This window comes from Rhinatrema bivittatum, chromosome 2, assembly GCF_901001135.1.
Source record: "Rhinatrema bivittatum chromosome 2, aRhiBiv1.1, whole genome shotgun sequence".
Lineage (NCBI taxonomy): Eukaryota > Metazoa > Chordata > Amphibia > Gymnophiona > Rhinatrematidae > Rhinatrema > Rhinatrema bivittatum.
The window spans coordinates 258,258,251-258,280,471 of record NC_042616.1 but is presented as its reverse complement, the minus strand read 5'-3'; the positions used below and the strand labels follow the sequence as shown (position 1 = coordinate 258,280,471).

At 43.3% G+C, this 22,221-nt stretch overlaps 1 protein-coding gene across 4 annotated transcripts in view; it reads right to left on the bottom strand.

Moving 5' to 3' along the window:
- Window positions 1-22,221, bottom strand: part of SLC4A7 (solute carrier family 4 member 7) — a 385,387-nt gene that overhangs the window by 28,610 nt on the left and 334,556 nt on the right. For all 4 annotated transcript variants that reach the window (XM_029589434.1, XM_029589432.1, XM_029589435.1 and 1 more), the window contains one exon: window positions 14,670-14,801. In XM_029589434.1, coding sequence (XP_029445294.1) covers window positions 14,670-14,801 — 132 coding nt within the window. The remainder of the gene's footprint in view (window positions 1-14,669; window positions 14,802-22,221) is intronic.

Here is a 22,221-nt window from a genome sequence, read left to right as displayed (position 1 = left end):
CGCAAGAGCAGTGCAGATAGCCGCACGCACTCCGAGAGCCGAGACCTCAAAAATTCTCTTAAGAAAAACCTCCAACTTCCTATCCTGCAGATCCCTCAGGGCTGTACCGCCCGTTACAGGGATGGTGGTGCTTTTAGTCACCGCAGAGACCGCAGAATCTACTGCCGGTACTTTTAAGAGGTCTAGAAAATCCATAGGAAGAGGATATAATTTTTCCATAGCTTTGCTGACCCTGAGGGAGGCCTCTGGAGTATCCCATTCCCTAGAAATCAGTTGTAAGAAACTGGGGTGAGTAGGGAAAGCCTTCGCCATAGGTCAAAGGCCCGCCAGGAGAGGGTCTCCCTTCTTAATTTTAGGGTCTGAGGGTGTTGGGTCCGGAGGAGGATCAATGTCCATCTCCTGTAGAATATGTGGAATGAGACCTTCCAACTCCTCCAGCTGAAAAATGCGAAGCACTCGGGGATCGTCCCCTTCCAGCTGAACTGAAAGAGAAGGATCATCTCCTGCCAAATCCTGTAGCACATTTCCCTGTGGAATAACCGGAGAATTCCGTGGTAGACCCACGGGAGGCTTGTTAGCTGTGGAGTAGCACTTGTAACTTGGGCCACACCCTGTGCCGAAGGTCCCCCTAATGAAGGATCAAAACGTGGTAACTTGGCAGGAGGAGGACCCCCGGCCGTACCCAGAGGCTGACCGCAGCTCTGTAAAAAGGCGCGGTGCATTAAAACTACAAATTCCGGGGAAAAACCTGGTAGTCCTGTAGGTAGCCCCCCTCCGGGGGTTCCCCTACCGTAAATGGGTCTTCTGAGCCGACCGTGGGTGTCAGAACGGCCGGTGGACGAGAAACTGAATCCCCCGTGTCCTCACAATCAGAAGCGCCGGTTTCTCCCTCAGAAAACAAAATGGCCGCTGTCCCCGCGCTCAACGGGAACGGGGCCTGCCGCTGACGAGAAGTGCCGTCCTCCAAGTGGTGTCCTGTGCCTTCCCCTGATGGTGTGCTAACTTTCTCGGGGAGATTACAGTTGGAGCACAGCCCCTCGGCAGAGAGGCGGCTGCCCAAACGCCCGCAGGAAGCACAAGAAGGAGTACGCGACATGAGGGAGGAGTTTCTTCCCCCAGGGAGGCAGGAACCAAACGGCGCGGCAGAGACCTGTAACAGGTACTATAAAATAGCGAACAACGCTAAAAACACCCTCCTTCTTCCTACCAACACAAGCACTGCCGGGGAAAGGACGTCCCAGCAGACAGCAGCCCCGCGGAATGGCGCGTCGCGGGACCGCGGGTAGGAAGACACGACGGACTCGGGAGGAGGGTGGTGAAACTGACAGGAAAATTTTTGTCAGAAAGTTGTCCTCCAGTGCCGCCCAAAAACGGCAAGAGGTAAAATTCACTGTTTCTGAAAGAAAAAAGTATTAAAACACTTACCCAAAAGTTTCTTCCCCCAAGAGAGAATAAGAGAGGAAAGGTGGTCAGAAACAGTAAGTTAACAAGGTCCTGTCAGTAGCAGACAAAAGTCTGAAATAAAGGCTTTAGCCAAATAAAATATTAAAATTATGAAGCTCTTTCCCTTTTTTTTTTTTTTTAAATTTCTTGATCCCTCAAGAGAATAGGAAAAGACCTAAAGAAGCTGTGCTGGGGACTGAACAGTCCCCTGCTCACACCTGCTGGAGTCAGAAGATACTGAGGATTGAGGCACAGGGGGTCACGTCATATAGAACCCCCTCTAATTTTTGCTTCTGACTCCACCTGCTGGACTGGGAGCATAACCCACAGTCTGGACTGATCCTTGTACGTACAGGGAACTTGAGATGCATTTACATATACTTTCTACTGCATGCAAATGTATCTCATGTATAGTCAGGGTGGATCCCTGAAAACCTGACCAGCTTGTGGCACTCAAGGACCGGAGTTGCTTGTCTCTGGTATAAAAAGTATGTTTATAGATCAGTGAAAAACGTTTTAATGCATTCTGATTTGTATTTCTTTTAGACAACAGAATGTATTCTTCTTGCTGAGCCATGTCAATGTTGCTTTTGCTTTGTTCTTAGGATCACTGTTCTGATGAAAAGTGAATCTTTTGCCCAGCCTCAAGTCTACTGAAGATTGGAACAGATTTTCCTCCATGATCTGCCTCCAGAGCATGGAGACCCTGGAGGTATTAAATATGTCTATCATATCTCCCCTATCCTGCCTTTCCTTTAAGGCAGAGTATCTCAACCACTGTAACGTGGCACACTGGTTTGCCATGGTGGTCTCCCTCCCCCCCTCCTTTCTCCCATGATAGTATTACCTTACTTGCAGTGGTGTGAAGTAAGGACCTTTAAAGAATTCAGCGAATCCCTAGCCCACAGGCGTCAGTATGGGGTGGCAAATGCCAACCCTCTAAACATTGGATAAACCAAACCCCTGCCCGATCCAATCAGTGGTGATACCTCCCTACCGTAACCACCCTCCCCCCCCCCCCCCCCGGCAGGAGTTACATTTAGCCAAATGTAATTTTCTTGCTGCTGCAGATCCAGTCTTGCAGCTCTTATCACGAGACTAGCAAGGTGGCAGTAGGAGATGACATTTGGCTAAATTCAACGTCTATTGCTGCCCACCCCACAAAACCGGCGGAGCCATGAGCGGATCCCATCACGCTCACGGCTGAAGGAGGAGGAAACGGGCCAGCGGTGCCATAAGTGGAGCCCACCCAACTCAAGGCCAAAGAAAAAGGTCTGGAGAAGCTGCAAGTGGAGCTCATCCTGCTTGTGGCCAAAGAAGAAAGAAGCTCAGAGGGGCCAGGAGAGATGATTGTGTGTGTGCCTGTGAGACAGAGAGATTGGGAGCCTGCTTGTGTGTGAGAAAAAAAAGACATTGGGAGCTTGTTTGTGTGTGCCTGTCTGTCAGAGAGAGAAAGAGAGGTGGCCTGCTTGTGCGAGAGACTGTGTGTGTTTGCCTGTATGCGAGAGAAAGTTTGGGAGCCTGTTTGTGTGCCTGCATGAGCATGCATGCCTGTGAAAGCCTGTGTGTCAGATACAAGCTCTCCCAGACACAATGTGTGTTATTTGAGAGAGGGAATGCGTGTGATAGCATAGGCATGCATATCAGAGAGGGAGTATGTGAATGAATGTGTTGTGTGTGTGTGAGAGAGAGAAGAAAACCTTTGTATGGCGCTCCCTCCCCCATCCACAACAATCTCAGGATGACCGAAAATCAAAAGATTCTAGGTATGGAGAGCACCCTTAGCCACTGTCCTGGGGAAGTGTGCACCAGCAGGCATGTGCAGATTACTTCTGCTCCAGATGAGCAGTAAGTATTAAAAATAAAAAAAAATTAGGGATAGTTAAGGTAGGTTTAGGTGGTGGGGAGGAGAGGGGAAGAGGGAAAAAGGTTAGAGTTAGGTGTAGGAAATTCCCTCCCAATCCACTCCTTAACTGGAGCGGACTGGGAGGGAATTGGGGGGGCCCATTTGCGTTGATGTGTGTTGCTTTGTAAAATTCCCCTGCCCCCCCGTATGCGCGAGTCGTGGGCCACCCACACATGTGCACGCAGCCATTGGATTTTAAAACATGAGCTCCCTGGTGTGCGCATGTTATAAAATTGTCGTGTCTATGTGCGCGCACTGGGAACTGCACGCACATTGACGAGCGCACATTCCTTTTAAAATTGACCCCAAAGAGTTTGCCTGGGGAATTTGTAACCCCACAGATCTGGGGTTTCAGTTCCCAGAGAAAAACTCAGACCAAACATCCAAAACACTGGGATCACTCAGCATCTCATTTACCTGAGATACAATCAGTTGCAAGCACAGTGCTAATAAACTAAAAAGTTTATTATTGAAAAGCAAGAACAAAGTAAAAGATTTTACATAAAATTGTGCTACAGCAGGTGGCAGGGGAAGAGATTACATGGTAACTATTATTGAAACTAACTACTAGGCTAAATGCTGCCCCTGTCAGTGATATTTGGCAGTCCACCCCCAGATGCATGTCCCAACTGCAATGGGTCTATGTTGCTCTCTTTTAGCTGCTTAACTGTCTCCAGACTCTGCAATAAGAGAAGTCATCAACTGGCTCTGTGAGATTAATCTTTTCAGCGCCAGTTTCTGGTAATTATGTAACACTGCCACCTGCTGACAAAGTGAAAGTAATTTTAAAAGACAAAACATTTACAACAAACTCATGTTTCACCACACCCCTCTATTATATTTACTATTTTTTCTTCTATTTGCAACTTCACTCTCCTAGCTTCTCTTAGCTTTTCCAGATGTTGTTGCCTGTTTTCTTCTTTCTGCAATCTCTTGTAGTTTATCAATGCTAACTTTTAATCCTTTACAGCTGCTTCTTTAAAAAACAGTGGCCTCATTTTCTTCTTTCCTTTATTTACTTTGCAAACCAAAAGGTTATTTGTCCTTGCAATATCTTTTAGTTTTACTCACTGCTCTTCTACTTACTTTATATTTTCCTATCCAGCTAATGACTCTTGGAAATATTCTTCCATTTTAATAAATTTAGTTTTCCTGAAGTCTAGGACCCTCGCCTTTGAATGAATTATCACCTCCTATGCTCTAAATCTGAACTACACCATCTGATCACTGAATCCCACATAATAATCTACTAAATCATCAAGAATATTGCCCCCATTGGTCAGCACTAGATCCCATATTGCTTTCTCTCATGTGGTTTCCTTTTCTAGTTGAGAGAACAGTTCTCTCTCCTTCTGGAAGACACTAAAACTGGGATGTCCACTTCAACATCTACCAGATTGAAAATCACCTAGCAATAGCTTCTTCCCTTTCATAGTAATTTTTGTGAATATCTTCCAATAAATCTTTATTCATTTCTTCTGTCTGTAATGGAGGTCTGTATATTATACCAATAAAAATAGATGTTCTATTCCCTATTCCAGAGTAACCCTCAGTGCCTCCTTATCTAAATCTCTGCAGTTCTGTTGCTTTATATACATATATATACACACACACACACATCAAAATAAGCAATATAGATCAAACAGTCTCTAATCAAATATTCCATAGTTTTACCACAGTTCATTGCTGTAGTAAAAATTCAAAAGCAAAGGAGTGTCAGTTTGATACAATCCCAAGATGTGCCTTGTTTTGTGTTCCGGCTTCTTTGGAAGGGATGTAATTGAAAAAACTTCCATACACTTAAAGATAGGTTTCAGCAATATCCACCATCTTAATATTACTGTGTAATACTACTGAAACCTAAGTGTGCATGAAGGTTTTTTTTCAGTTGTGTTCCTCCCAAAGAAGCCAGCAAGCAAAACATGGCCATGTCGGGGGACTGTATCAGACCGATACTCCTTTGCTTTTGAACTTTTACTACAGTAATAAACTATGGAATATCTGATTCAAGACTGTATAAGTTTGATATATATTAATCATTTTGTTCTATGAGCAAAGATTGCATGTGTATGGATTAAAATCTATTTTGGAGCACCTTCTTCAAGGATTATTAAAACTTTTGATATTTTGTTCTCACACTCAACTACTTGGATTATATCTGTAGTACTACTCCCTCCCTTTCTTCCAAGCTTGTCCTTCTTTACTAGATTATAGTCTGGTATAACAATATCGTAGTCACGATTTTCTATGTACCATATCTCTGTGACAGCCATTATATCCAAGTCAATCTATTCCATGACTACCACTGAGAATTTCTTATGAGTATTAATATACATAGAGTTCCAGATTTTGTGTTTCCCCCCATTTGTATAGAAGTGTTTAATGGTTTACAACATGCCAATAGGCCAACATTGCCATCAAAAACAGACTATTTTATTTCTTTAAGCGTCAAGCTGAAAATCATAAGAATGGGCCTTAAGAGTAATGGAGTTGGATTCTAAACCTCAGACATTCACTGCAGGATTGTTTAACCAAAACTATTGTTGCAATGGGCATCTCTGTCCAAATGACGACAAATGTGTAGACAACTCCACACTGCAGCTTTACAAATCTCTTCCAAGAAGGCCAATCTCAGGTAGGCCACAGATGCTGCCATGACTGACACTGTGAGCCTTGACATGCCCTTCCAGAATCAGGCCTGTCTAGGCATAACAGAAGGAGATGTGATCTGCTATCCATTTAGATGGCATGCATTTGGCTATGGCAATTCCATAACTATTGGAATAAAAAGAAAAAAAAGCTGGTTGGACTTTCCAAGGGCTTTAACCTGCCGCAGATAGAAAGCTAAGGTTGTTTTGCATTCCAGACTGTGCAAGGCTTATTCACCTTTGTGGACTCGTGACCTAGGAAAAAGTGTTGGGAGGATGATTGATTGGTTAAGAAAGAAGTTGGACACTATCTTGAACAGGTACATAGGATATAAGCACAGAACCACCCCATTATGCAAAAACCTTGTATAAGGCACATAGATCACTCATGCTTGGAGTACACTGACTATGTTGATATAACTGCTGCCAAAAATGACCTTTGAGGTCAGTTACTTCAGCTGACAGTAGTCTAATGGCTTAAAGGGAGCTTTCTTCAGTTGGGTCAATACCATGTTGTGGTGCAATCCAATGACAGTGGAAGGCCGGACACAAGGCTTCAACAGAAGCAAGCCCCACATGAATCAAACTAAAGGTTGTACAAAGATGGATTTAACTTCTGTGTGGTAATGTTTAATTTGTATTTATCAGAGGTAAACCCTACTGGGTCTTCAAATCAGACTCTGAAAGACATAGAAGGTATTCATGCACTTTTTATGTTGTCAAGAGAAAGGATCTAGAGCCTTTCCCCTCACACGATAAAGCAAACCCTCCTCCATCTGGTGGAAACTTTCCTAGAAAGATATTTATTTATATTCCACTTTTCACAGTGCTTCAAAGGGGATTACATTCAGGTACTGTAGGTATTTTCCTATCCCCAGAGGGCTTACAATATAAGTTTGTACCTGAGGCAATGGAGGGTAAAGTGACTTGCCCAAGGTCACAAGAAGCGACAGCAGGACTCGAACCCTGGACTCCTGGTTCGTAGCCCACTACTCTAACCACTAGGCTGCTACTCCACTCTATGAAGCATCCTTTGATAAATTTAGAAAATCAAATACTATCCCCCTCTTATCATTCAGGCTATGAGGGCTTGGGACCCTGTGGGTTGGGATCAAGCTGGTGTTCCCTTGAGCCTAGTCTCCAATGATTCTGGAGGAACTTCCTCACCTAATCAACTGCAGATATAGACATTGATGCATCTAGAACTGATACCCTGCCAGATCTCTACATTGATGTGATACCACTAGATGGAATTAGAGAGTCTCCAGAATTGAGTAAACCTCAGTCTGCATTGCCATAGAAGAAATTGATGCACTGATGTTAGCCAGATTTACTGCTTCCTGAAACTGTCTCCAATCGCTCCTCAAAAATCACTGATGTCAAAACTGATTGGGAAACAAGAGAAATGATATTCCTCAGATTTATCAGGATGGTATCAGTGGCTGCACCTTTGGCCCCTTGAGACTGCCACAATGCCTTCATGTTGTCGCCAGGATGAGTAGGCCTACCCTGCATGGATACTTGTGAGGACTTATAGCCAGAGCCAGTATTTCCCTACTTCTGGCATCGTGCATCAACAAGGAACGATGCCAATGTTTTTTTGCCTTCACATGATGCAGAATACATCAATGTCTGTGCCAAAAAGTGGAATCCTTTGTTTTCATTGGATGGGAGAAACTAGAGGATGCTGTGTCTACCTAGCCCTTAAAGGTAATGGACTTTGAGTAAGATAAATGTTTCCCTGATGTCGATGCACCACCATGTGGATGCAGCTCCTGAGCCTTTAGATTTATCAGATTTGTCTGACCTGAAAAGCTTTTCCATTAGTGCCAAGCAGGTCCGATGTCCTCTGGAAGTCACCTGTTTACAGATGCTAACAACCAGAAATGTCATGCTTATTCCCCAGACACACCATTTATACATCATGCTGATCCATGAAAGATATCATTTGGTTGCTCAGGGGATACTTCATTGAAGCTGGCTACTTTCTCTGGTACATTGGTCAAAAAATAGCTACAGCAAAATAAAAAATAAAAAAAATGAAAGCCATCTAATGTGCAGATAGCTAATGTGAAAAGAGTAAATTAAATTTCAATAATGGAAAAAAAACAAACCCCTAAAAACAAACCCTTAAGTGACTATTTCAGAAAAAAGGACCCAAACAGAGGCTAGAAAACCTGATTTTTAAAGTACTTCATCTCAGGAGAGAGAAAAATCCCAGAGCCTAAGAAAAATGACTGATGGGCTCTGCAGAGACTAAAAAATTACTGGGAGGGGCCCTGCATGGACAGCATGATGTGGAAGTCCTGTGTATGATCAGAACATGTTAGAGAGCTTTTACAGCTGTGGCGTCAGTTCCATCTTAGGTGATGTCATTAGTCAGAGCCCATGTGCGAGGAAATCATCATGTATATACTCTGAGAAACCTCCTTTCCAAGCCAAGAAAATGTATTAATCCACACAATAAGACATTTCTGGCTGAGAAAGGAGGGAAAGACTTAGTAGATAAGGCCTCAATCCCAGCCAATTCATCCTGGAGCTGAGAAACCTCCAGTCTCTAACCTTTCATTTATCACTATCCCTAGCTGTTTATCATTCAACCAGTTTTATGGGCATGCTACCATGCATCCACTATATACATGCATACTTCTATGTGGAATTGGAGTTGGGTATATTTTGCATATCTATTCTCTGCAGACCAAATGAAATAGGTGCCCCCTCAGTGAAAATCACACTTTGCTGCAAGTTATATGAAATACATTTAAAAAAAATAAAGATTAAAGGTCTAAAGGTTTATCCAAAATTCTACAGTGAAGTAGAGAGATAAGCATATGATCATATATCCCTGCTACTATGAGATCTACATTGTTCCCATGGAGGTGAAGAGTACAATTAAACCCTCCTCTTAACTTTTAAGAAACAACATCAAATGGGATCTGCTTATCTTAAAGATACCTAAGTATATTTCACAGTGTTTTTTTGTTTACACAGAAAGGGTCTACTGTGTGTACCATCTTTTATGCTAGTTCACCCAAACTCTCCAGCACGTCACCCTGAACCCCACTCTACCACCAAACACTTAAACCCAGACCTCTCACTCAAAAACAAAAGTATATGCATGCATACTGCTTAAAAAATAGCAACTAGTAACTTGTGTGCATACTTTCAAATCCTGCCTCAGAATGTCCCTAAACTGCTACTTTTTCTCCCTTTTAAGATATATGTCTGACATTGTAAATACAAGCATATTTGCAATGTTTCCAAACTAGCATTTACGCGTTTCCTGATTTTACACCTATAACCACTGTGTTATTTTGCAAATCGTCCCCATTGACTTAAGCAAGAGTGGAAGACCTGGCTACATTATAACAATTGCCATTGTATTGTACTCAGATATGTTATACATTTTATGACATGGATTGGGAGGAGGAGGACAAAGAATTTTCAGGTTACAGAGCTACTAGAGATCTATGTGCATTCATTAATTCAATGGACTGACTCTTTTGTTACTTATGTCTGTAATATGAACTGTATGTATTTTTACTGGTTGTATTTTACTTCCATTGTAAGCCGTTTTGAGTTTGTTCTAAAAAAGATGGCATATAAGTTAAAAGTGAAAAGTGTCATTCCTGTCTACTTAACTACATTTCTAAAATTTGACAAACAGCAGGTCACAGTTTCTCCTATATACTGAGTTTTAGCCTCTTTCTATAAATCTGCTTCTTCCCTTCCAACCCCTCTTCCCTTTGCAAAAACCCTTATCCAGTAACATCAATTGAAATTTAAATTCCCAGTAATGAAGACATTCACTCTCAGGAGCATTACCTCTCATTTCCTGGTCTCTCTAAATTATCTAAGATATAGCAAGCTAAGTACATGTTCTACCAAAATTTTCTTCAACTCGGGCAGCAGTTAGAACAAATAAAATAAAAATTCCCCCTTTTACTGATTAAAATTTTATTTCCAACAAGAAGTTAGTATTTGAATGAGAAATTTCTACTTACCTGATAATTTCATTTTCCTTAAGGTGGATAGATGGATTTAAGACCTGTGGGTTATGCACCTTTATCAGCTGATGGAGACCTAGCAAACTGACGTCACAGTATATATAGTCCTGCAGTAACATCAGCCTGCCAGTATTCTCTTCAAAAGCAGCTGTAGACAGACTAGCAAACAACTTGATTAAAAACAGACAACCATTTTGGTGCTCAACCAACAAGAAACACTGAACTCTGGCAAGAACTATGCATACTAGTCTAGGGACTGGATGAACACTTACCCATAATCCCCTGGAACTCGTAGCCACACAGGAGGATCATCACACAATCACTCAGCAGCCCAGGGCAGGAAGCTGAATCCATCTATCCACCTTAAGGAAAAGGAAAATACTAGGTAAGTAGTAGCTTCCCATTTCCTAGCATGTGGATAGATGGATTCAGGACCAGAGGGATGTACCCAAGCTACTCCCAAATAGAGTGGGAGGCTGCCCACAATCCAGTCATCACTGCACATGCAAAGGCTGCGTCCTCCTGGGCCTACACCTCTAGACGATAGTACCTGGAAAAAGTGTTTAAGGTGGACCAAGTTGCAGCTCGGCAAATGCCAACGGAAGACAGGAATCTAATCTCCGGCCCATGACACTGCCTGAGCCCTAGTGGAATGAGCCCTAACCTGAGCAGGCAACGGCTTTTCAGCATTCACATATGTGGTCGTGACCACCTCCTTAATGCAACAAGCTATTGTAGCTCGCGAAGCTGGTTCGCCCTGTTTTCCTCCACCATGAAGGACAAACAGGCAATCCATCTTTCAGAAAGGTTTAGAAACCTCTAGATACCTTGCGACATGCCACTTGACATTTAAGGGAAACAACAGGCGATATTCTTCCACATCTCTTTTCTTATCCAAGGACAGCAAGGAAATGGACTGATTCAAGTGAACACCCGAGACCACTTTAGGCAAGAATGAAGGAATAGTACGCAGCTATATTGCTCCTGGAGTCACCCGAAGGAATGGATCCTGGCAAGACAAGGCCTGCAGCTTGGAAAATTTGATGCGCGGAACAAATTACCACCAGAAATACTGTCTTCAAAGGTCAATAACCTCAAGGAAAGTCTTCGCAGTGGTTAAAACATAGGGCCTGCCAAGAAATCCAATTCCAAGTTAAGATTCCACAAGGGAACTGGTAACCGCAAGGGAGGACAAAGTTGTTTCACTCCCCTCAAGAAATGGGCCACATCAGGATGAGAAGATAAGGATTCACTTGGCCCCTGGAAAAAGGCAAAAGCTGCTACTTGGCCCCTGAAACAGGCAAGAGCTGCTACCTGTACCTTCAAAGAATTAAGGACCAACCCTTTATTTAATCCATCCTGCAAAAATTCCAAAATAAGCAGGGTTTTAATTGATCGAGAAAGACCACCTTCATCCTCACACCAATGCTCAAATACTCGCCAAACCCACAAGTAGACTAAGGAAGAGGAGAAAATTCGAGCTCGTAGCAAGGTGGCAATCACCGCAAAAGAATATCCACTCTTCAACAAGCGAGCCCTCTCAAGGGCCATACCATAAGACAAAATCTATTTGGGTCTTTGTGAGTAACAGGACCCTGCTGCAATAGATTCCTGTGTGGCAGAAGATGAAGGGGGGTCTCTACCAGGAGTCTTCGCAGATCTGCATACCATGGTCTCCTGGGCCAATCTGCTGCCACCAGGAGCACCATCCCCTTCTGGCCTTCGATCCTTTGAACTATTCTGCCCAATATGGGCCATGGGGGAAAGGCATACAGCAGCTTGTCTTACAACCAGACCTGCATGAGAGCATTGATACCCAAGGACTTTGGACCTCTCCTGTGACTAAAGAATTGAGGAACTTTTGCAGTGAGAGAAGTCACCAGCAGATCTAGAAATGGAAAGTCCCAGCGATCCACTATCAGCTGGAATGCCTTGATTGACAATACCCATTCTCCTGGGATCACACTCTCTCTACTGAGAAAATCTGCTCTTACATTGTCTTTTTCTGCAATGTGCGAGGCTGAAATCACCTGAAGATGCATTTCCGCCCATTCAATAAGTCGATCTACCTCCTGCGATACCTATTGGCTCTTGGTTCCTCCCTGCCGATTGATGTAAGCCACCATCGTTGCGTTGTTCGACATTATTCGGACTGCTTGTCCATGCAGTCTGCTGCTGAATTGCAAAGCACACCAACCAGACCTCCAGCTGATTGATGTTCCAGAGAGATTCCTCTGTATTCCAGTACCCCTACGTAGTTAGTTCCTGATAGTGAGCTCCTCAACTTTGGAGGCTCACATCTGTGAGCTACAAGCCAGTCCAACAAGGTCAGGGAAACTCCCTTTCTCAGATGATCCACTTGCAACCACCACTGGAGGTGAGAGCAGACTTCCATCGTCAGGTGGAGCAGAATCGAATAGTCCTGAGATTGTGGGTTCCAATGAGACAGCAGGGAGCGCTGAAGTGGACGCATATATGCCCTCGCCCATGGCACCACTTCCAAAGTTGCCACCATCAACCCGAGTACCTGTAGATAGGACCACACTGTAAGGTATATAGATGTTCACCAAGAGATACACCCGAGACACCAACTTTCAAAATCGAGCATCTGGCAGAAAACCTTTGCCCTGCATTGTGTTTAATCGCACACCTAGATACTCCAATGACTGAGATGGCTGAAGGCTAAGTTCACCACCCAACCAAGCTCCTGTAACAGGGAGGGTCACCAGATTGCTCTCTTCCAGAGACTTGGCCCGAATCAACCAGTCTAAATTCTGGTGTACTAGTATTCCATCCTCTCTCAGTTCTGCTGCCACCACCACAATTCTTGGAAAAAGTTCTGGAAGTGGTGGTTAAACCAAATGGCAGCACCTGAAACTGATAATGGCACCTCAATACTGTGAAATGCAGAAAACACTGGTGCTCCAATCTGATCAAAATATGGAGGTACACCTCTGACAGATCCAAGGAAGTCAGGAATTTCCCCGACTGCATGGCCATCATCACAGAGCGCACTGTTTCCATGCGAAAATGAGTCACCCACAAATGACGATTGATCCCTTTGAAATCCAGGATGGAACGAAAAGAGCCCTCCTTTTTGGGCACAACGAAATAAATGGAACATTGACCTGTATTTTCTTGAGACATGGGTACTGGAACCACAGTCCTCAGACTGAGGAGCCTTGACAGTGTACACTCCACCGCCTGCAGGGAGATGATATGAACATGTCCTGAAGAACACTGTGAAATTCAGCATATATCCTTCTTGTAGCACTTCTAGGACCCACTGATCCAATGTAATCTCAACCCATGTTTGTTTAAAAAAAAAAAAAAAATAGAGGCCCCCCCCCCCCCCCCCCAATCTCCTGTTCCCGGAGGTGGGTCAGAAAACATTCATTGGGAGGTTGCACTACCTGAGTTCCCACCTTACCTGGACCGACTGGGACGAAAGGACTGAAACCTGCCAAAAGGCCAAGTCCTCTGAAGGGACGAAAACACTTGGAACCTCTGAGATGAGCCCTCATTCCCTCGGGGCAGGACGAATGTAGAACGGTGCACTGAGCTTGGAGACCAGGGAATCCCTGAACAACCCTCCTTCACTGTCTATTTATTTTAAGCTTGCCTGAGCTCAGCCCTTCTTGGCTGATTACAGAGATGGTCTCTGGCTGCAGGGGGGAGAGGGCATCTGCCGTCACTGCCGCTCTTCGGTTCCTGTACCTACTGCCTTAAAGCTGTACAATCAGCTAAGTCCACACTGGCTAAAAAACCAGCTACCGGACCAAGGCACACATCTGAAGGACCACGGAAATCACCTCAGGAATTTTCAACTGGGGGAGGGACCATTTGGTATCACCATAGGAAAGCAGGGCTTTTTCTTTCTTTTTTAAAATTCTTCTTCTAAACTCTGAAGCAATCACCAGTAGGGAGATACACGTCTGCTGGAGATGAAGTGACATCAGTTTGCTCCATCTCCATCTGCTGGTAGAGGTGCATTACCCACTAGTCCTGAATCCATCTATCCACATGCTAGGAAAGTGAAGATTATAACAGCTCCACCTACTCAACCCCTCCTCTCTCCCAAGAAAAATGTTGAAAAAAAAGTGGAAGCTTGTTTTTAATTTTGGACACTACAAATAAAATTAAATATAAACAAGCTTTACTACATTCAGGACACTGTAAAATGATTTTACTAAATTGTTTAAAAAGCAAAAAGTATTACAAACACCGCAAGTATTTACTGGTAGTGTGTGTTTTATGGGATCTTCAAGGCCCTTGCAACCAGGGCTGGCCACTATCAAGATGCTGGGCTTGATGGACATTGGTTAGGGCAAAAATGCCTTTTCTTATGTACTTACTATCGTTTAGAGGAATTGACACCCTGAGGCAATTGAAATTGTCTTTAATCTAGTCAGAGAATGGACTGTAAATTACTTTTTCAACAGAGATTATCATTGTAAATTTTTTTTTTTTAAAGCTTATTCAGGTTATTACCTAAAAAAAAAAAAAGGAGGTAGTTAATACAAATATCCTAGTTACAGCATTAAAACAAAATTGGAATCCTGTTTTACACAGCATATTAACAGCTTGAACCTGGAATCTGGCCAAAGTTTAAGGTTCTAATGAATAAAAGATGCAATGTACATCATTTGCTATTCTTACATGTACCTCTTTTTCTCTTTTCTTTTTATCATCTTCTTTCTTTTTTTTACTCTCTGGCATTAAGTCATCGAGCCAACTCAGCTCTCGTTTGGTGAACCCAAAGTCTAAGAGCTTGCGTATGAACACCAGTGCAAGAACCTGGAGGAAAAACAAATGAATAAATCCAAAGGTTAACTGCACATAAAAAAAAAATTTGAATATATATCTCCTGTTGAATATATGACAGGGACATGCAATTTATGTCTATTATGGTGAGAACCAAATCAAGAAAAGCAAGGTTATCTTCCTAAACAGTGACAGCAAGGATGCGGATCCACTTCCAAGGCGCAAGCTGACTTAGTAAATAAAGCCTCTAAATTTACACAATATGCATGCGTTTTTCTCAGAAGACATAAAAACTGTATTCAAATGGGACACTTTTCACTACAAGAAGTTACACATAACCAAAGAAGATGTACAACAGATTAGAACCACCCTTTTAAGTTCAAATGCATATCGCTTTACAAATAAAAGTCCATGTATTGGTTTCTTTAAGGCATGTGGCATTAAATGATCCTACTCTGTGATCTACTAAAAGGTGAAATTACTTCTTACCTGATTTTATTTCCTTGAATACAGGCAGATCAGTCCAGACAAATGGGTTATGCATGCCAACCAGCAGGTGGAGAGAGAAATCAACAGGCTCGCTGATGTCATTCTTTATATACTGCCAGGCTGTCACCAGCCTGCCAGAATTTCTTTTACAAGCTAAATATACACATATTTAACACAACTGAATCATACCATTGATTCCCCCCCCCTTTTTTTTTTTTTTTTAAACAGTGGACTTTCAGAAAAATAAGGAAGCAGAAATGAAAAAAAAGCTTCCAATATAATCATTCACCTGAGGCGAAGTATAGATATCCACCATACCCCCTAACTATGCCTGTCTATAAAAACATGTTCTGTAAGGCAGGGAATGCATAAAACACTGAGGGATAGCAGCACAGGGAGGGTCCTGGACTCATCTGACTGTATTCAAGAAAAGGAAGTTATCAGGTAAGAAGTGATTTCAACTTCCTCTTCATCCAGTCAGATCAATCCAGACTATTCCCTTATAAGGCGGGATGCTGACTAAGCCCCTTGCAACACCACAGAGACGAAGGAAGCCTTCTTTCTAATCCTACAAAAAATAGGAAAATTTTATTTATATATACATACATATAAATTTACAAAAATGCATAACCAAACAACACATAATATTCATCAAAAGAATCCAAAAATCCTATCACACACACCATACAGTGATACAACATACCAATCTAACAAGTAAAAAAATGTGTCATTCCCAACATGTTTCGCACAATAAAGTTTCTTCAGGGGAGAACAGACAGTGTCAAGTTCATAGAATGGTGGATACAATTCAAAATTTGCTTCCAGAGAATTCCAGCAGAATACAGACATCCTTCACAAAAATACAACTTCGAATAACACCACAGGATCAAACAGAATATTTTCTTTTCATACAGAATAATTCCATATAACCTCTCAGTTAATAAAACATTTTTCCTTCTGTCATATAGACCCCTCTAGAGTGGAAACATCCAAGGGAAGTCTCAGTCTCAAAGACATATCATATGTCATTCAAGCGCAGAAGAACATTATCACAAAACGCTCACCACAGGAGAATCACCATCTTGATCATAAGAACATGCCATGCTGGGTCAGTCCAAGGGTCCATCAAGCCCAGCATCCTGTTTCCAACAGAGGCCAAATCCAGGCCACAAGAACCTGGCAATTACCCAAACACTAAAAAGATCCCATGCTACTGATGCAATTAATAGCAGTGGCTATTCCCTAAGTAAAATTGATTAATAGCCATTAATGGACTTCTCCTCCAAGAACTTATCCAAACCTTTTTTGAACCCAGCTACACTAACTGCACTAACCACATCCTCTGGCAACAAATTCCAGAGCTTTATTGTGCGTTGAGTGAAAAAGAATTTTCGCCGATTAGTCTTAAATGTGCTACTTGCTAACTTCATGGAATGCCCCCTAGTCCTTCTATTATTTGAAAGTGAAAATAACCGAGACACATCTACTTGTTCAAGACCTCTCATGATCTTAAAGACCTCTATCACATCCCCCCCTCAGCCGTCTCTTCTCCAAGCTGAACAGCCCTAACCTCTTCAGCCTTTCCTCATAGGGAAGCTGTTCCATCCCCTTTATCATTTTGGTTGCCCTTCTCTGTACCTTCTCCATCGCAACTATATCTTTTTTGAGATGCGGTGACCAGAATTGTACACAGTATTCAAGGTGTGGTCTCACCAAGGAGCGATATAGAGGCATTATGACATTTTCCGTTCTATTAACCATTCTCTTCCTAATAATTCCTAACATTCTAATAATAATAATTCCTAACATTCCTAACATCATGATCATGATGTGGTATGGCGAGTCTGGACACGATGTCACTTGTATCAACCAATCATCCAGATACGGACGAACCAAAAGGCCTTCCTTGCGCAGCGCTACAGCTACCATTATCTTCAAAAAAGAAAAGAAGTCCTCGAGGTGGTTTGTAATACAAGGGCAGTGCCTGAAACTAAAAAAGCCAACCCAATACTGCAAGGCAATGAAGATCCTTCTGGACTGGAATGTGAAAATAAGCCTCCACGTCAAGGCAGGCCTCTTCACTTGCCGACTGATCTTTTTTCTTTTTTTTTTTTGAGCTAAGAGATCTTTTCTGCCCTGGGATCATGATTTAAGGCCACCAAATTGACCAATATATCTTCAGTGGGATACAGAATCTGGTTTATTTATTTAAACTAGATTCTCCTAATACCATCAGATGCCAAGGGTGATGATTCAGATGAACTGAACCAAATCACGGTGAACCTGGAAGATGCAGTAGGCCAGACTAACACACTGAAGAGCAGCAAATTGCCTGGACCAGATGGTATACACCCCATGACTCTGAAAGAACTAAAAAATGCAATTTCAGATCTATTGCTAGTAATTTGTAACATCATTATCATCATCCATTGTATCTGAAGACTGTAAGGTGGCCGATATTTAGAAGAGGCTCCAGAGGTAATCTGGGAAACTATAGACCAGTAAGCCTGACTTCAGGGCCAGGAGAAATCGTGGAAACAATTCTAAAAAACAAAGTCACAAAACAAAGATAGACATTGTTTAATGGGACATAGCCAGCATGGATTTACCCAAGGGAAATCTTGCCTCACAAATCTGCTACAGTTTTTTTGAAGGGGATAATAAAGCTTACCTGTAACAGGTGTTCTCCTAGGACAGCAAGATGTTAGTCGTTACACATGGGTGACATCAGATGGAATCCAGCACAGAAAACTAAACATCCTGCTGTATTAGGAGAACACCTGTTTAAAAGTAGGGAACTGCGCTTCATCCAGGGCCGTCCCCAAATGGATTAGGTTCCATCTGGACAGTTCCTGCAGAAACAGGAATCAGACCTGTCTCGGCTAATGCAGGGCAACAAGGATCATGGACCTCTGTTCCTGGCAAAGCTTCAGGAGAGTCTTCATCATTAATGGATGAGGCGGACAGGCATACAGGAGGCCCGTCCCCCAGTGGACGGCAAAGGTGTCCATTGGTGGTTTGCCATTCGAGCTGGACAGACAGCAGTACTGGGGAGCCTTTGCGTTGCTGGGGGACATGGAAGATCCGGTCTGCTACCTACTGTTTCAGGGACCACTCGTGGGGCTGGAAGGTGCGACTCAGCAGTCTGCCAGGGTGTTCTCTGTGCCCTCCAAGTACACGGCCCGGAGAAACATCCCCTGCACCAGTGCCTAGTTCTAGATTTGTACCACTTCCTGACAAAGGAGGAAGGATCTGGTACTCCCCAAGCCAAACACTTTCTCCATCTTGTCCAGCCTGACCCGACGGTCCTTCGGGATCATCTGAGCACACAATTCGCAGCCACAGACATCGTGCAACGCCCCCAGGAAGAGGATACACACTTTATGTGGATCCATTAGGGACATAGCCCAGGGGCACTGGGGGCATAGGCAAAAGCCCGAGGTGCCCAGAAACTAAGGGCACGACAACCGGCGGATACGGGAGAAGCGAAAAAAAACTCACCGACTGAGAAGAACCTTATGGGAACTAGAGAGAGACCCAGTACAGGAAAAGAAATGCGAAAGTCTTGAAGAAAACTCACTTTTTCCAAAAGAAAGCAAGAGCTCCATCTCCGCAAGATGATAGCTCCGCAGAAAAGAAAGGACCGGAAAGAGACCCCATGTGGACAAGAATAGTTGCATGCTGGGCATGCTCAGCCAGCCAAAGTTTCTAGAAACTGACAGTTTTCCATGCCGGGCTCCATCTGATGATGTCACTCATGAGTAAGGACCACCATCCTGCTTGTCCTAGAAGAACCATGTGGATAAAGGTGATCAGGCAGATGTGGTACATTTGGATTGTCAGAAGGCATTTGACAAAGCCCCCCCATAAACGGCTTCTAAGAAAATTTAAGTCATGGGATAGGAGGCAATGTACTTTTGTGGACTGCAAACCGATTAAAAGTTTGCAAACAGAGAGCAGAATTAAATGTTCAGTTTTATCAGTGGAGACAAGTAAACAGTGGTGTGCCTATATTTATAAATGCTCTGGAAAGGGGAATGATGAGTGAGTTGATCAAATTTGCAGATGACAATTATTCAGAGTAGTTAAATCCCAGGCAGATAGTGATAAATTGCAGGAGGATCGTATGACACTGCAAGATTGGGCATCAAATGGCAGATGAAATTTAACATGGACAAGTGCAAGGTGATGCATATAGGGAAAAATAACTCATGCTGTAGTTTCATTATGCTAGGTTTCATGTTAGGAGTTACCATCCAGGAAAGAGATCTAGATGTCAGAGGAGACAATACATTGAAATAGACTGCTCAGTGTGCTGCTATGGTTAACAAAGCAAACAATGTTAGGGATTATTAGGAAGGGAATGGTGAATAGAATGGAGAATGACATGCCTCTATTGCACAATGATACCGCATTTTGAGTTCAATTCTGGTTGCCACATCTCAGAAAAAGATATTGATGCACTGGAGAAGGTACAGAGAAGGGTGACCAAAATATTAAAGGGGATGGAACTGCTCCCCTATGAGGAAAGACTAAAGAGGTTAGGGCTGCTGAGCTTGGAGAAGAGATAGCTGAGGGGGCATATGATGGATGTCTATAATGGGTTAATGTAAATCAGTTGCCTACTCTTTAGGATAATGCAAGGACTAGGGGGCACGCCATGAAGTTAGCAAGTAGTACATTTAAAACAAATTAAAGAAAATTCTTATTCACTCAATGCATAATTAAGCTCTGGAATTCATTGTCAGAGGATGTGGTTAAGGCAGTTAGCTTATCTGGATTTAAAAAATGTTTGGACAAATTCCTGGAGAAGTCCATAAACTATTAATCAAACTGACTTTGGAAATAGCCACTGTTTATTACCGGCATTAGTAGCATGGGATCTATTTAATGTTTGGATACTTGCCAGGAACTTGTATCCTGGACTAACCATTGTTCAAAACAGGATGCTGAGCTTGATGGACCCTCGATTTGACCTAGTATGGCAAGTTATGTTATTTATCAGAGATTACAAAGGATAATCCTGAGGTTATCAATCAATCTCCCATAAAGTCTCTTTAGACCCATATTCAAATCCAAACAAATCCTTCCTGGCCTTATAAGGGAAAGATTCAAGATGGCTTACTCATACTGACCATGCAGGAAAAGGAAATCACACTGACTCCTCCACTGCAAGGCTATTTGCCCACAGCAACTAGGGAAAGAAAAGTCGTGGGTTGCCATATTTCCAAGGAAGAGTCATAGCTAACTCATTGCCAGGGAAAAATTCCCCCATTTTCTACTCTCCCCCATGTGGAACTCCATTTCAGAAATTCTTGAAGGAGACCAATTCAGAAAGGACATCCTCTGCTAAAAAAATTTTTGTGCCACTTTCTGTCCTGCCCATCTGAAGGTGGTAGAAGGGTTGCAGTCAGCCTCAGTACTACTCTCTGATCCATACGAGAACCCATGAACCTCTGAAATAATAGATCCCATCCCTAAAGATATCTCTCTGAGGAGGGGGGGGGGGTGTGGGATTAGAGGATATAGCAGAGGTGCTTACCTGTAACAGGTATTCTCCAAGTCAGCAGGATGTTAATCCTCACAACTGGGTGACATCATCGGATAGAGCCCGGCATGGAAAACTTTTGTCAAAGTTTCTAGAAACTTTGTCCAGCCTACCACGCAGGGTCCCCTCTTCAGTCTTATAACACAGAATTAGAAAAAAAGGAACCACCGAAAAACCCCTGAGAAAAAAAAATAATTCCAACTCTGCGGGGAGGTGGGTGGGTTCCTTGAGGACTAACATCCTGCTGTCCTTGGAGAACACCTGTTACAGGTAAGCAACTCTGCTTTCTCCAAGGACAAGCAGGATAGTAGTCCTCACAACTGGGTGATTAAGTAGCTTCAGGCCTCTCCAACTATGAGCAGCAAAAACAGGTGCAAAAGTGCACAACTACACCTGCAGAGACTAGCGGAACAGGCTGTCACCCAAGAGGGGAATCACGGCAAGAGAGTTGGGCTCATGGCTGAAAGATTCTGCAGGATTGTCAGAAACGGAAGTCTTGTCACCCGTCCTTGTCTAGTGAGTAATGAGAGGCAAAGGTATGGAGTGAACTCCAAGTTGCTGCTCTGCAGACCTCATGAATAGGAACCGCCCAAGGTATGCTACTGAAACAGATATGGCTCAGAGAGTGAGCCCAAACAAGGCCAGGAAGTTGAAGCCCTGCCTGCGCTTAGCAGAAAGCATTGTAATCAGCCAACCAGTGAGACAGCGTCTGTTTAGAAACAGTGAAACCCAACCTATTCCTGTCAAACGACATGAATAGATGAGTGGAGGTGCGAAGGCAAGTGCCCTCTTACAGTCTAAAGTATGGAGGGCACGTTCAACTCGATGAACGACAGGTCTCAGGGAAAAAAGATGGTAATATGATAGACTGATTCAGGTGGAACTTGGAAACCACTTTGGGTAGGAACTTAGGATGTATACAGAGCATCACCCTATCATGACAGAACTTGGTGTAAGGCGGGTACCACACCAGCACCTGCAGCTCATTCACCCTGCGAGCCGATGTGACCACAACTAAGAAAAGCACTTTTCAAGAAAGTTACTTTAGATCACAAGAGCATAACGGCTCAAATGGAGGTTTCATGAGCTGAGAGAGAACCACGGTCAGATCCAAAGAAACCGCTGGGGGGCGAGTAGGAGGTTTGAGCTGAAGGAGCCCTTTCATGAAACATCCCACCAGAGGATAGCAAGAAATAGCAGAAACATCCACCTCCCAATGGTATGCTCTTATGGCACTTAGCAAATCGTTCAGAAGAGTCGAGGGGGAGAAGGTGAAAGGGTCTAAGCTGCAACCCTCACACCAGGAGAACAGTTTCCACTTCATGTTGTAGGACTTACTGGTGGAAGGTTTCCTAGACTCCAGAAGAAGATGGGATACCTCCGCCGGCAGGCCGAGGGCCTCAACTGTCAGCTTTG